This window comes from Lontra canadensis, unplaced genomic scaffold (genome assembly GCF_010015895.1).
Source record: "Lontra canadensis isolate GAN:19392208 unplaced genomic scaffold, GSC_riverotter_1.0 scaffold1, whole genome shotgun sequence".
Taxonomy (NCBI): domain Eukaryota; kingdom Metazoa; phylum Chordata; class Mammalia; order Carnivora; family Mustelidae; genus Lontra; species Lontra canadensis.
Genome location: NW_022630995.1, coordinates 111,562,783 through 111,577,071, shown reverse-complemented (window position 1 = coordinate 111,577,071; position 14,289 = coordinate 111,562,783). Strand labels below are relative to the sequence as shown.

The following is a 14,289-nucleotide window of genomic DNA, read 5'->3' as shown; positions in this document are numbered from 1 at the left end:
TTGCTTAGGAGATACTTATTTAGTGGAAGTATTAGTGGGAGGGAAAAGAGAGTCACCATAATATGTAGGTGGTTCTCATGGAGCAATTCATTATACAAAATGATGCTGTTGAAAAATGTATAATCAAAACAATAATTTAGATATAATAATTATGACATTTATTTTTGGGGGGAATATTTGTGTATTTGTCCCTGTAAGCTTTCAGCCCAGTGACACTTTTAAAGGAATATATCCATTCTATGTATTTAGAGACTAATTTTGAATGATATATATCATTGCAGATATATTCAGTTTCCTTATTTTTTTAACTAAACTCAGCCCAGTGGGGCTTGAACATATAACCATGAGGTCAAGAATCACATGCTCAGTTTTATTATTTGTTTTCCCATATTTCAAACTGATTTCAACAAAAATGGAGTAATTTTTTTGAATCATATTACTTTGCTTCATATGAGTGTTTTTGTCATCTCATTCAGATGTCATTGATAATACTGCGTGTACCAAGAAAATCTGAAAGAACATTACTACTCATATAGGAACTCCCAGTAGAGCAGAATAGCCTCAGGGATGTCCTGGCTGACTCAACCCAAGCAGCAAGGGTGGGCCAGGTCTTGCTAGTGGCCAGTAGGTGAGACTGGGAAAATTTCCCATTTACTTGGGCTAGAGATTTTTAAGACTTACATTTCCTACTGGGTTCAGTGAAGCAGGTGCAGGATGAGCTTTCTTGATCAGCATGTCCAGATGTGGAGCCAAAGGGGAAAGGGAGACCAAAGCTTAGAAAGAAATCAGCAGCCAAACATCACAAATGAGGTCAGGCTCTTTATTACAATGGGGACATTCTAGTGATAAAATTTTTAATTACATTCAAGAAACCACTGCATGTCTATATTAAGTACATGCTATATATACTTTACAAAGCCTCTGAGTTGCTGTGAGGAGACAAGTGAAAGAATGAGGATCTGTCCCTTAATTAATTTATATTTTTTTGGGGGGGGTAAGACAAAAAAAATTAAGAAGCAATGTAGTTGATGTAAATACTGTAAATGTCCAGTACATTTATAAGGGGGGAAGTGGTAGTTTCCAGGAAACTATTGTATGGAAGCTTTACAACGTATTTTATTAGCTGTAAAATAGGTACTTCCACATTCTCTTCTTTTTAAAAAAATAGTGGTCAATTCTCAAGTGTTTATTTCTCCCAGATATTATCAGTTACCCCCAAGCCATTGCTATTTATATGACTTCTAGAGATCCACTTTGAGATTTATAATTTTTAAAATACTGAGTCTTCCCATCTGTGGACATGATATCTATCCACATAGTCACCTTTTTATAGCCCTCAGTAAAGACTAGTGTCCTTCATACTTATTTGCATTATATTTTATTCCTAAAATTTTATAAAGTTTTGAATATGTATGTCTCTGTGTATGTGCATATTTGTACACACTATCATGAATCAAATTTATTTCCATTATGTTTTCCAACTAGCTATTGTAAGTATGTAAAGCAATTGTTAATGTTGATGTTTGACATATTTTGTGATCGAGCTGACCAACCCTTGAAACTTGACTCCTGATTCTCATTTCTTCCTTCATAGTTTATTCCCTTGTCTTTTTCAAGTAGCCATTGATATCGTTCTCAAGTAAAATTAATGTTATCACCTAATTCTAATACTTTGTATCTTTCTAAAACTTTCAAAAACTTTCAAAAAACATGTTCTTGAGGATGTCTGGGAAATGACCTGTCAGGTACACCCCAGAGTTTATGAACCTTAGAGGTGGTCATCTTTTCCTGCTCCAGGTGAGGATGCCAGGTCATCTACATCTCAAAGATGTAGATATAAGGATTCTACCTCTAAGGAGAGCTGTTGTTGATGCCAACCTGGCTTAGAACTGTCCTGCACAACCCTGCCACATGGGACACACTATTTTCTGGTTCTTCTCTGATACATCCTTCAACTATTTATCTTGATTTTAATGCTAATTCACCACTGACATGGGACACTTCCAGCTCTTGGGTGGAAGGAACCCCAAGCTGTGGTGTTAGCAGCACACCCATGAGATAGAAGCCTGATGTGGGGTCTACATGGAAGGGTCTATAGGGGAATTTGCAGGATAGGCCAGTTACAGAGGATACAGTGGCTGGTGAGCAGCGTCTAGGCCACAAACTTGCGATTTGAGCAACATATGTAAATATGGCAACATGTAAAGAAAACTTGGAGGGGTTTCTTCCAACATTTTATTGACCCTGTGTCTAAAGAAGACAGTGTTGTCATAGATATTGCTGGATGTTTGTACAGGCAATGATGGGGTGATTAATGTTATTGGGGAACCATGTTAAAGTGTAAACTGTGAATAAAGTCATTTGACAAAAATCTGTACAGACAGCTCATCCACCACCCACAAGAAGTTATCCCAGTTCTTAACATGCTGTCAATGAGATCTTCTTTGACAGTTACCAGATTCAATCAGACAACATCAGATTTAAGTAGGACCATTCAATGTGTTGAAGATTAATTACATGAGAAACCTGAATTCAGAAGACATTGACCAGTCTATCACCGTAAATGGCATGTTGATTAGGATGTCTCACCTGCTTCCCGAGATGCAGAAGTCCTTTTGCAATGCCAGGTATGCATCCACACTGCTTTGGTGGATGGAGATAGACCATGGCTGAATCTCTGAGCTCTACGTGGGTGAATGCTGACCCACAATCACTCTGTGTTCTCAAACAAGCAGATGGATCAAACATCAGCAGTCTTCTAAAAAATAAGCCTGCAAGGCAGATGCTTCATGCTGTCATCCTTTTTACTCACAATGATCTTGTTGACAAGGTTCAACCTGGGGACAGAGTAAACAGTACAGACATCGATTGAGTTGTTCTTACTGAGTCAATTCAAGAATGAGTAATGTGAAGTCTGTCTACAAAACCCACATTGACGGCAATTATTATCAGAAAATGGATGCACAACATCTGCATGAAGAAGCAGATGAAGATACAGAATGGAAACTTGTTTTCAGAGAAGCATGTGGTATTGCTGAAGGAGCTCTACGGAAAAGGAGGCGTTTATGAAACGATTGCTTCAGTCTCTACTCAAAGCATGTAAGAACATCAAGATTTAAAAAAGGGACTCTTGCTTCAGCTCTTCCTTAGAAAAAAGAAAGATTTTAGTCATATGGCAAAGGACAGACTTTGTGCTGAAAACAAATCCTGATGTGTGGTGACCCTGGGACCAGTAAGTCCCAGCCTCTGCAGTATGTGTATGACCCAGTCTTCTAGGACTGACTTCACAGTGTAAGTAGCAAAAGACCCTGAGATGAGGCAGATGGTCCTGAAGACTGACGCCTTTGACCTAAGTGACAATAGTATCTGCTGTATTATAAGTTTGAGAAGATGAATGAAAATATGAGACCAGCATTGCACACTCTCATGGGACAGCTGGCTCTCTCCATTTTGAAGCTGGGATTATTTGTCAGCTCAGTGCATGCACCTGTATCCTGGCAGCAGAAAATTCTATTGAGTCTCAATAGAAAACAGCTATTGGTAATAATCCAGCTACCTCACATGTTATTATCAAGGCTCGATTTGATCTTCCTCATGCTGGACTCTCACGATGAAGCCTTTGACAGGCATCTGTTCACCACCTTGTGGTTCTGTACTACCAGAGCAAGGAGCAAGTGGAGAAGGGGTTCACAAATGTGACAGTATTGAAGAACTCCATTGCTTATGCTCATAGCACAGTCATGTCTTGGCTGAGCCAGCAATCCCGCCAGGCTCTCATGCAGGTTTATGTAGACTTGAGGAAGATCAGAAGCTCAGTAGTAGCTGAGGAATGGTTTCTGCATACTCTTGACAGCTGGAATCCTTAAGTCGCTAAGCAGAACCACTGGATTGAACAATGGACATATCTATTCTTACTACAAAAATGAATTCCAACTCTCCGAAATGGAGAGAAGGGTTAGCTAACTTAGTTTATGTAAGGGCAAACACCAACTCTAAAATACAACTTTTTTTTGAAGATATTCAGGGACAATCTGACATAGCAATGACCAAAGATATGTTTGAAGAAGGGCTGCATGCTTTAGCTGATGATGGCATCTTGACAGTGACGGGGAAAAGTGTTTGCTTGCTCTGAATCTTTTGTGAGTAGTGCTGTGTGTTCTTCTTGTCTGTACTCGGCATTGCACTTGTTCCATATATGTTTGGCATACAGGCCAATTGGCTGCCATGTTGCCATCAGCAGAAATAGATTCTTTAAATAATTATCTGACTCCATAAAAGTTTTTTAACTTGGGTTCAATTTTCTTAGGAGGGGGCATGTTTTCATAAAGTGTGTGTTTTCATTTATCCCCCTCCATTTTGAGTAAAAACATAGTGCCAATTGACAACATATATGGCGTATATGATAGAAATTATTCTCTTGCAGTACTTTTTTTTTTTTTTTTAAACACCAGAGCTTTTAATCTGTGGGTATATACAGATAGCAGAATGCCAGTGTTTTTTGAAGGTGGTAGTCTGGGTCATGTTTTTTGTGCTAGACTTTCTAATAGCAAGCATCCATATACTTGGAGTTTTTGTGATATGAGATAAGACGTAATCAGAGCCTTTCTCCCTGTTATAGCACTCAAACACGATTCCTCCTAGAGGCTGGTTCTCATGGCTAAAACATAATTCCTCCTAGAGGCTGGTTCTCATGGCTACTATAAGATCAGGAATTAATGGTTGGAAATGATTGGATTCTAGGCTAATGTCTGCCACTTTATCCTACTGTAGAAAACTTTTTTCCTAAATAAATGATAGGGAGAAGTTTAAAAATAATAAAATAAGAGCTGTTCTTGACTAACTGCTTTAGCTTCTACTTCTAAATTTGTATAATTTTGATGACAAATAACATCTTGGTTTAATAAATATGCCACGAGTGTTTTGCTATAAGTATTTCAAAGGTATTATTTGAAAAGAGATTTTTAAACTAGGTAAAGAATATATCTCTATTTTTGTTTTATTATTTTTGTACTTTTTTTTATTTAACTCATGCAGTTTTATAGTAGCAGGGTAAAATAAAATAATCCTTCCCCAGTTTTAAGGTGGAGAAAGCTGAGCCTCTAGAAAAATTAAACAACTTATTAAGCATTGGTTACAATGCAAATTTGTTTTACTACCAAGTTGTTTGGCTTCTAACTCTGTGTTCTGTATACCATACTATTTACCCTTTTCCTGGTTCATTGTGATAATTTTATTCACCACTGCCAAAACCCTTTGGCTAAAGAGAATGCCACACACCAAGAAATCAAGGGTATAAGTGCCATGTGTAAATATTATGTAAATAATATCTTAATTTCAAGGTGCCTTTTTCAGATGCCTTGAATTTGGAGTGTGCGTTGATGAGTCTGCAAGGGTATGATTCTAAAGGCATGGACTTCATTTTTAAAAGCTCTTGTGGCAGAAATTTATCAGCACACATATGCAATCTTTCCGATTTATGAAAACCTACATTTAATTGTAGTATATATTTTGGTAAGGAGATTTCATGTTGTATAATTTAAATTTGTTGAGGTTACATGCCTTAGAGAAAGCTTTCAAGCCTTTTAAACTAAATAAGTAAAACAAAAGCTGAGCTGCTCTGGAAGAAAGTGAGGGAGGGTCTCCATAGATGGACTCCCACTACAACTGGTTCTTAGAACCACAGTTTGAAAACCACGTCCCTGGGACATTTAGAAATCAGTTTAATCCATACAGATCTACCACCATTCTTAGGTTGTGGAATAATATTACATTCAAGCAATGTGGGCAGAGTATTTTTATTTACAGACTTGTTCTAAAATTAAATGGCAATCATTTCCTATTTTTTCTTACTATCAATGTTGAGACAGCTTCCAAGAGTACGCTGTGCTCATTCATGTATTTATCATTCTTTTAACAGATATTTATCACTTGTCTGTAGTGTGGAATGTATTATTCAAGCACTTTTAGGTGATTACCCAAAAAAGAATTTAGAGCCTAGTAGTGAATATTGGCATTATTATACTGCAAGCTATCCTCTAAGTTGAGAGACAACAAGAGGCCCCCAAAGTGGTGAAAATAGGGTACTGTAGAATCTTAGAAAGAATGTACCATGCAGTGGTACACACTCAGATTCCCATTTCTCAGCTGAGATACTCTTTTCCAGGAAGGCACAGAGCTGAGCCTCTGTACAGGAAATGCCATGTGCAGCAGAGAGACATTCCACTCTCTTCCTGGAATTGCATATACCCAGCGACCTCTCATTGCAGAGTGGTCTGAGTCCCTTCACTCAAAAGGCCAAAACTCCAGAGTTATTTTACTCCTCCACAGGGACTGGCCCTAGGCATCACCCAAGCCATTGCTGTATTTCCATCACTGTTTAACCTCGCCCTTTCCAACCCCATTTCTTGCACTCCCTTGAAAGTGTTTTTCTTAGGAGCACTTGAGGTAATGCTCCTGCACACAAGCAAGTCCCCATTTCAGAACTATTTCCTAGGGAACTTGACCCAAAACAGAGAAAGCACATTAGCAACATTTGTATGAAACTGATAGCATACTAATGGAAACCTGAAAATTAACAGGTTTAAGATAGGTAAAGCTATGAAGAGGAGGATATTTCAGTGGTGAGAGCACTCTAGCTGCCATATCTGTTGGAATAAATCATGTGGATAATGACAACAATTGATTAATTTACCAGAGTGTATAAAATACATGGAGGGAATAGTCTAGACTGGAAAGAGATTGAGGAATTTATTTTGTAGGTAAATAAAAGACCCTAAAGAATTTTTGAGCATGGAGATAACAAAATGAGAGCCGAGTTTTTGAAAAAAACAAAAACAAAAACAAATATGCTTATATCTTTTAGTTTAATTTAAAAAAAAACTAAGAAAAATACTACACTCAAAATATGTGATTACATATAAACACTGACATTTTGTCTGTATTCTACGTGAGTAAGCCAATCAAGATTTGATAGATCCTTAAATCAAACATTTCAGCATTGACTTAATTGATCAGTTTCTGCTAAATATTTTATGGTGATTATTTTCAATACTAAATGTAAAATCAAATATACCAACATTTATGTTAGGATCTCAAATCATTTAGTAACAATACATTTTCTTGTATTGATACCTATCCTATCTAAGAGAGATCTAACTCCATGTTCATATCTAAAGAAATGTTCTTTGAAATGGCAAAAATACTGAAATTACTTTAATTTTTATATGGTAATGTATTCATTCAACAAATATTTACTGAGTACTACCATATGTTGTACTGTGTGAGCACAGAATAAGGAAGGAAAATAGAAATATCAAAAATAATTCCAAGTGTGGTTAGTTCTACAAAAGGGGAAACACCAACTGTTCTGGAAATATATGTCTGGGGGACCTCCTTAGGTATAAGAATGACAGATAGGTGAAAATGTTTAAGGTGAGTAATTATTAGCCAGGAAAAGAAAGGGAAGAGTACTCCAGGAATGGGGAAGGAAGGATGCTTCATGCAAGAGCAACAGAATATTCTCAGGCTTGGAGGAAAAAGTGCGTGGAACATATAGGCATCTGAAATAAGATGAGGGCGGCTAGAAGAGAGGTAGAATAGGGACTTGGTGACTTGGTTCCTTATTAGCTAAAATAAGACAGACAGAGAAAGACCATGAAGACCTTTGTAAACCATGTTTAAGTTCCTAAACTTTATCCAAGGGGTAAGGTTAAGCTACTGAGGTATTTTAAATGCAGGGCCAGGGAGGGTAGGGGTGACAAAATTGGATTATTCAGTGGCTGCCAAGTGGAGAATTCATTCTGCAGCTGCCATTGGACCAAGACAGACTGGATGAGAGAATGACACTTAAGAGGCTCGTGTTCCAACTCAAAGGAAACCAAGGCAACAGTGTTGGTCGCAAGGATGGATAGAAGTAGATGTTTTTGAGAGATATTTTGGTGATTAAAACAAGATTTGACATTTAACATAAATGTGCAGGGGAGAAGAGAAGATTCCAGGCTTCTGGCTTAGAGAAAAATAACTCTAATAAGTTGGGGCTATTGTTGTTGTTGCTATTTAATTTGTATACTTAGAGGAATGGAAACATATTACTTTGTTTTTGGGGTTAAGTACCACGTACCATTTATAATTTATAAACCTGAAGGACAGAGAGATCATTTAGGAAAATATCATCTGACTTACCAGTAACAGTACTGACTTTGAATATAATATAGTGCTTTGCAATAATATATGCAAATAAACTTTTTTTGTTACTAGAGCTTTTAAAATGCCATCTATGCCCTTAGAATAGGGACTCTTGTGGACATGTCAACGTATACTCCAGCTTCAGGGCTTTTGAATCACCAAGTGGGTAAAATGGTATAAATTTTAACTTATTTCAGTTCAACATACATTTTTGAGCAATCCACTGTGATATACATATATTATATTGGGCACACATTTTATATAGTCTAGAGGAAGAAGTATGAAGCACGGGATAGAGATGTCAGTTCAGGTTCCTCAAATAACTTGTCATCTGTACCTCAGTTTCTTTTTCTCTAAGATATAGATAACATGATCAAAATACTAGCAATATCCTATTTACTTCTTGGTTTGCTGAAAGCATCTATTATGAATGAATATTTTAATGTATATGTGTAGAGGGAAATACAAATATGCACATATGTATGCATATATATATACACATATAAATGTCATTGGCAATTTTAGTTTTTCCTAAACATTTCACACAAATGAAGTTTCTTTTGTTTTTATTTTTTGTGGTTTTCTTCATCTTATAATGTAGTAGATAGCTGCCATTATATTTTTTTCTGGATAAAAATGTAATATTTCCTCTGTCAGGGATTTTTCTCTCTGAAATTAACTTATGAAACATGAGGCCACCAGGGTACACCACTGAGTCTGGCATCTTTCAGTGTGTTTTCTGCCTTTCTGGGCTCATGTTTATTTAACAGGTTGTTCTTGATTACCAAGCATGTCTGCAAAGCTGCAAGGAACCTAGAAGTATGTATAAGGAAATTAGACGAGTGTCATAAATATTTGATGTTCCATATGATCCTCCAAAAGTATCTCTAAGTTACTGTGCAGTTCAAGCATAGGGAAAAGTCCTTCAGCCTCATAAAAGAGAGGAATAAATCTCAGTAAATATTTTCTCCTCTTCATTTCTTTTCCCCAACTTATCCTATCTGTAGGGGAACAGCAAACTTTTGCCTTTTGAGAAACTGATTATCTAGTGGTAAATTATTCCCAACCTTTGATTCTCCTCATTTTATTTTTCTCTCTTTCTCCATTCTATATTTGATACCCACTGGCATTTCTACATAGATTAGGTGGAATGAAATCAAGACCAATTTTACTTGGTATTTTAAAAAAGGTTTACTCCAGCAGCAATTTTTACTGTCAATTTAAAGGACGTTTAGAAATTACTTGTATGTGTCATTTATACTATCAATGTCCCATTAGCTTGTTTTGTTAAGAATCTGCTGCATCACCAAGAGATAAAAAAATGCAACTGTGCATGTACAAAGATAATGACTGCTCATTACCACCTGGCCAGCACATATTTTTATCAAGGCTCAGTTTTCGAAGTTGATCTGAGGATAGATGAAAAAAAGAAAACAAAATAAAAAGCTCAAAAACATGGGAATAGTCCTAGGCAATCAAAAATAAGAGAGGTTAAGTTGGGGGCAAATAACAAGAGGCTCGAGATAAAGAGTTTATTTGCTTGAAATACCAACCTCTCAAGCATCCCTTATATCTTCATGAGGGAAGGCTTTACTGATTACCAATGCTAACAGCTCATTAAGAATATCACACAAAGAAGACAAATTACAGAGTCAAAAAGGTGAACAAGTTAAGTAGAGGCCACAGTTAACCAAGTGCAGGTTCCCTGATTTATGTTTTTTTGTTTTGTTTTGTTTGGTTTGGTTTTTTGGTACCTTTTGGTATACTGATAGTTTGAACTTAGGTTTAGAAATATAAGCTGTATTTGGGAGTGCTTGGGTGGCTGAGTCATTAGGCATCTGCCTTGGGCTCCCCTCATGATCCCAGGGTCCTGGGATAGAGCCCCGCTTTGGGCTCCCTGCTTGGCGGAAAGCCTGCTTCTCCCTCTCCCACTCCCCCTGCTTGTGTTCCCTCTCTCGCTGTGTCTTTCTCTGTCAAATAAATAAAATCTTTAAAAAATATATAAGCTATATTTGTGAGTCAAACTTCTACAGTATTTGCTATTTGGAGATACTAATGATAATAAGATCTACTGTACTTAACCCCAGACTTTACATTCTAGAGGGATAACTGGATTTTTTGAGATGTTAATACTGAATGAACATATAGGGTCAAATTGACATGCAATAATAGGTTCATTTACCCGTATCAAAGATACAGGAAATCAAGAGGCACAGAGGAGAGAGATTGTAGGGCATTTTGCATGACTCTCTGAATCCTTTCTTTGCACCTTGGATACATGCATTCTGTCTCCAAGGAAGGTTCTATCAGTTTACCTCATACAACAGAGAGCATTTACATTATGAAATGTCTCCAATTTTACTCTAGAAAGTGTAAAGCTTCAAGACATTTTCTGATGTGCCATAAGCCATTAATCTACAGATTCTGCTTATTTACTTCAATAAGTCTTTAGCAGAGTACATCCTGCTAAGGGCTTTTATAGATAAGGACTCTTCTTCCTATTAAATATTACTAGTCTCTACCCGGAGTTCTAGTTGACAAGGACATTAGACTGACTTACCTTCTTTCTTTTTTTCTCCTCCTGACCCACACCCACTCTTCTCACAACACACATAACAGTAAAACAAGTGAATGAATCTTAAACCAGCTGCTTTAACACTTTCTTCCCCAAATACTAATCAATGAAATGTAACTGAATCAAAATTTGCAAAAACATTTCCCAAAGCCATGTAAATATGCGACCATATGCTACAATTTTGCAACCCTAATAAACTAGTTGAAAAAGACCAAGAGCATGTCTATAATTTGTGGCAAAACTAGAAAGTCTTTGAAATTAAGGAATGAAATAATCATGTAGATAATGATGATGATGATGATAGTAATTAAGGTCTCACCACTCTTCAAGCTCTCTTCTATATGCTTTATGGGTATGGTATTCTAAGACACATAATAGTGTTCTGGGGTAGGCACTATTATTTTGCTATTTAATAGATGTAGAATTGGGGTATAGAGAAATTCAGTGACTTAGCCAGGTTTACCAGCAAGTAGATTCTGATACCATTAACAAATACAGGTAGTCTGACTCCAAAATCCATGCTATTGACTGCTAGCTCATGTATGAGGAGAACATGGACATATCAAATTCAGCATATTTTTACTAATAAAACCATATAATAAATGAGAAGCTGGCTTCTTAAGAAATAATGGTGGAGGTTAGTTTTTGTTGATTATTGCTATTGCAAAAATGAAATAAATATTGAAATTAATGATTAAGCAGTGGTTTTATTGAATATCTGTTATGAATGTAGAGTCACATGATGGGCCAGAAGCACAGAGGAAGTAGAAGACTTAGCAAACAACATGAAACCTGCCAAAAAAGACTAGAAGTTGAATTACAGGATATGGCAAAATGAGATGTAGTTTGGTATCAATGTCATAGAGGTGATAATTGAAGCAAATTACAGAGATAACTTTTCCAAATAAGTGTGATTATCAAGCTGAAACTCTTAAAATGCTTTAGTATAGAAGTGATTCAGAATATGGTTTTAATTTGTAAAATCCTAAATAAGGCGAACACTGATAAACTAAGCTGAGAGAAGAGTGGTAAACAAGAAAGAGAGAAGTATGACCTACATTGCCATCTGTTGGGGAAATGAACATCTGTCATGTTGAACGAAAGATGAAGTTTGGAAATTCCCAATGAATCTCAACAGGCAGCATTACTACTAAGAGCAAAAACAGATTTCAAGCCTAATTTAGATTTTTTAACTTTTTTTTTAATTCGGAAAAGATATTTAAAGAAGAAAGAAAAAAATAAATCTCCAATAAGTTAGAAACCATGGCTTTTAAGATTCCTAGATATATTTTTAGATCAAATTAGAATAGAATTGTGCTACAGAAAGAATATTGTCAAAACTTGTCTCCAGAGTAGGTTTTATGCTCTCCAGAAGCATCTTGTTTTCTGACTAATGGAGCTCTGCATTTCACAGGATATGGTAGCAAAAATCCTAGCCTGCAATTATGTCTCAGCTCTATCATTGTGCTATTTCAGTAGTCATTTGACTCTTTGAGTATAAATTCCCTTGTTCCTAAAGTGGATGAGATAGGATTAAGTTATTCTCAAGGTCAACTTTCAATTGCTGTCCTATTTATTATGTGTACCTATTTAAAAATTATCCTGTTAATGATTCTCCTCTTGATAAAATATTTATTTTGTTGATGCAAATAGTATTTTTCCCTCCTTCTCCTTTCTCCATCTCTTCTTTTTTCTCCTTCTTCTTCTCTTCATTATTATTGTTATCATTGGTATTGTTATTGTTATTTTATTTCTGAAATCTTACATCAATATCTTTTCACTGTTTTAGGGTGGAGTCAGTGGGTTGACTGGAGAATTAGAATTTGGAGAGAATGGAGGAAATCCCAATGTCCATTTTGAAATCCTTGGAACCAACTATGGAGAGGAGCTTGGCCGAGGTATTCGCAAGGTAAGACCAGACATATTGGTACCTGTTTTTTCCTAAAGTAACTATAGGTTTGTTTGATTTTTCTCCATGTCATATGATCATAGTATGCATTAAAGCCTGTATTGTAGTTTGAAAGAGAATGGGGTGGGGAGAATTAGTCATTTAAATGACCTTAAGTACTTATCAGAAGTATTAAGCAATAAATTCTATTATGCCTTAGAATAATTTAAAGGGAAAAAAGTAACCCAATGGTTTCCTAGGGAACTAGCATCATCTTCCATTCATTATAATGATAATTTGTATAAAGCAGTGAATTCAATATTTATATAATGAATAACTGCTTGGTTTTTAACTTGTAACAGCCACAAAATCAGAATAAGAGCTTTAATACATTTCATATAGAAAGAGGAAAAGTCTACTCTAAACTGTGACATTACAGTAGTTCAAATGCTATGTGTCATGTAATAAGTAGAAAATGGTTTGCAGGAAATGAGCTCTTACTCTATACTACAAATCACATGTAAAAGTAAGGATAGTTTATGAACTACTGGTTCACTAACTTTCTCAAGGAGAAAATAAAAGCCCCTGCAGAAATGAGTTTTCTATAGTTTTATTTGCCATGTTTATACATTTCTGGTAGGAAACAAAAAAAGATAATTGACTGTACATCCAGAGCTCACAGCTGTAAATTGGTAGCTATATAAAGGTAACTACATTGAGAATAAGAGTTTCTTCAGTAGGTGTTTCTCTCCAGTGCTGAGAGTAGAATGCAGAAAAACTTAGATATGACTAAGTTAGGAGTTATTCTAATCCGCAGTAAAAACTTCCTGGTAAATTTATGCTAGAGAAGAGTGGAAACTACCTTAATGTGTTTTTAATTATTGTTTTAGAGCAAAAGAAAGGAGACATATAAAAACTCCATAAAACAAGAGGATAGTTTAGTGAATTATTTTGAAGGAAACAACCACTACTACAGTCAAGAAATATAACATATCAAGCATCCTAGCCACCCCACATACTTCTCCCTGATACATCCCCAACTTCCTTTCTCAGTAGCATAACCATTAGTTTGAATTTTATGGTACACATTTCTTTAGATTTTAAGTATAATTTTATCACTATGTGTATCCTTAAATAACATAAATGAGTTTTTCCAATACTTCAGTTTATGAGTAGACTCAATATTGCATGTATTCGTTTTTCTTGCTTCTTATATCCAACATTCTGTTTGTGTTATTCGTTCTTGCCATTACACGTAGTTGTAGTTTATCTCTATATATTTCTGTATTGTTTTTACCTAATGAATATCTGACAATCCATTGTGGTCTCTTTCCATTTTTAGACCATTATGAGCAAAACTGTTATGAACATTCGTGGACGTATCTTGGATATATACTCTTATACTTGTGAATATATTTCTGTGGATTTGGTGTTCAGGAGTAGAATTGTTTGATATAAGAAAGCATATCTTGAAACTTTGCTCTGTGACCTCAAACCCATTTTCATAGAGATTTACTAATTATCATACCACCAACAGTGCAACGAGTTCTCATTGCCCAAGTCTAATTCCATTAGACTTCAAAATTTTTATTAAGTTATTGGGCATATAATGATATATCTTCATGGTTTCAATTTTTATTTT

General features: G+C 35.7%; 1 protein-coding gene and 1 pseudogene across 5 annotated transcripts in view; both read left to right on the top strand.

Annotated features, from left to right (window-relative positions):
- The window catches only part of GRID2 (glutamate ionotropic receptor delta type subunit 2), a 1,456,428-nt gene that overhangs the window by 906,184 nt on the left and 535,955 nt on the right, over positions 1 to 14,289 (top strand). For all 5 annotated transcript variants that reach the window (XM_032861590.1, XM_032861599.1, XM_032861608.1 and 2 more), the window contains one exon: positions 12,549 to 12,668. In XM_032861590.1, the coding sequence (XP_032717481.1) occupies positions 12,549 to 12,668 (120 nt within the window). The remainder of the gene's footprint in view (positions 1 to 12,548; positions 12,669 to 14,289) is intronic.
- LOC116869960 lies at positions 1,804 to 4,132 on the top strand (annotated as a pseudogene).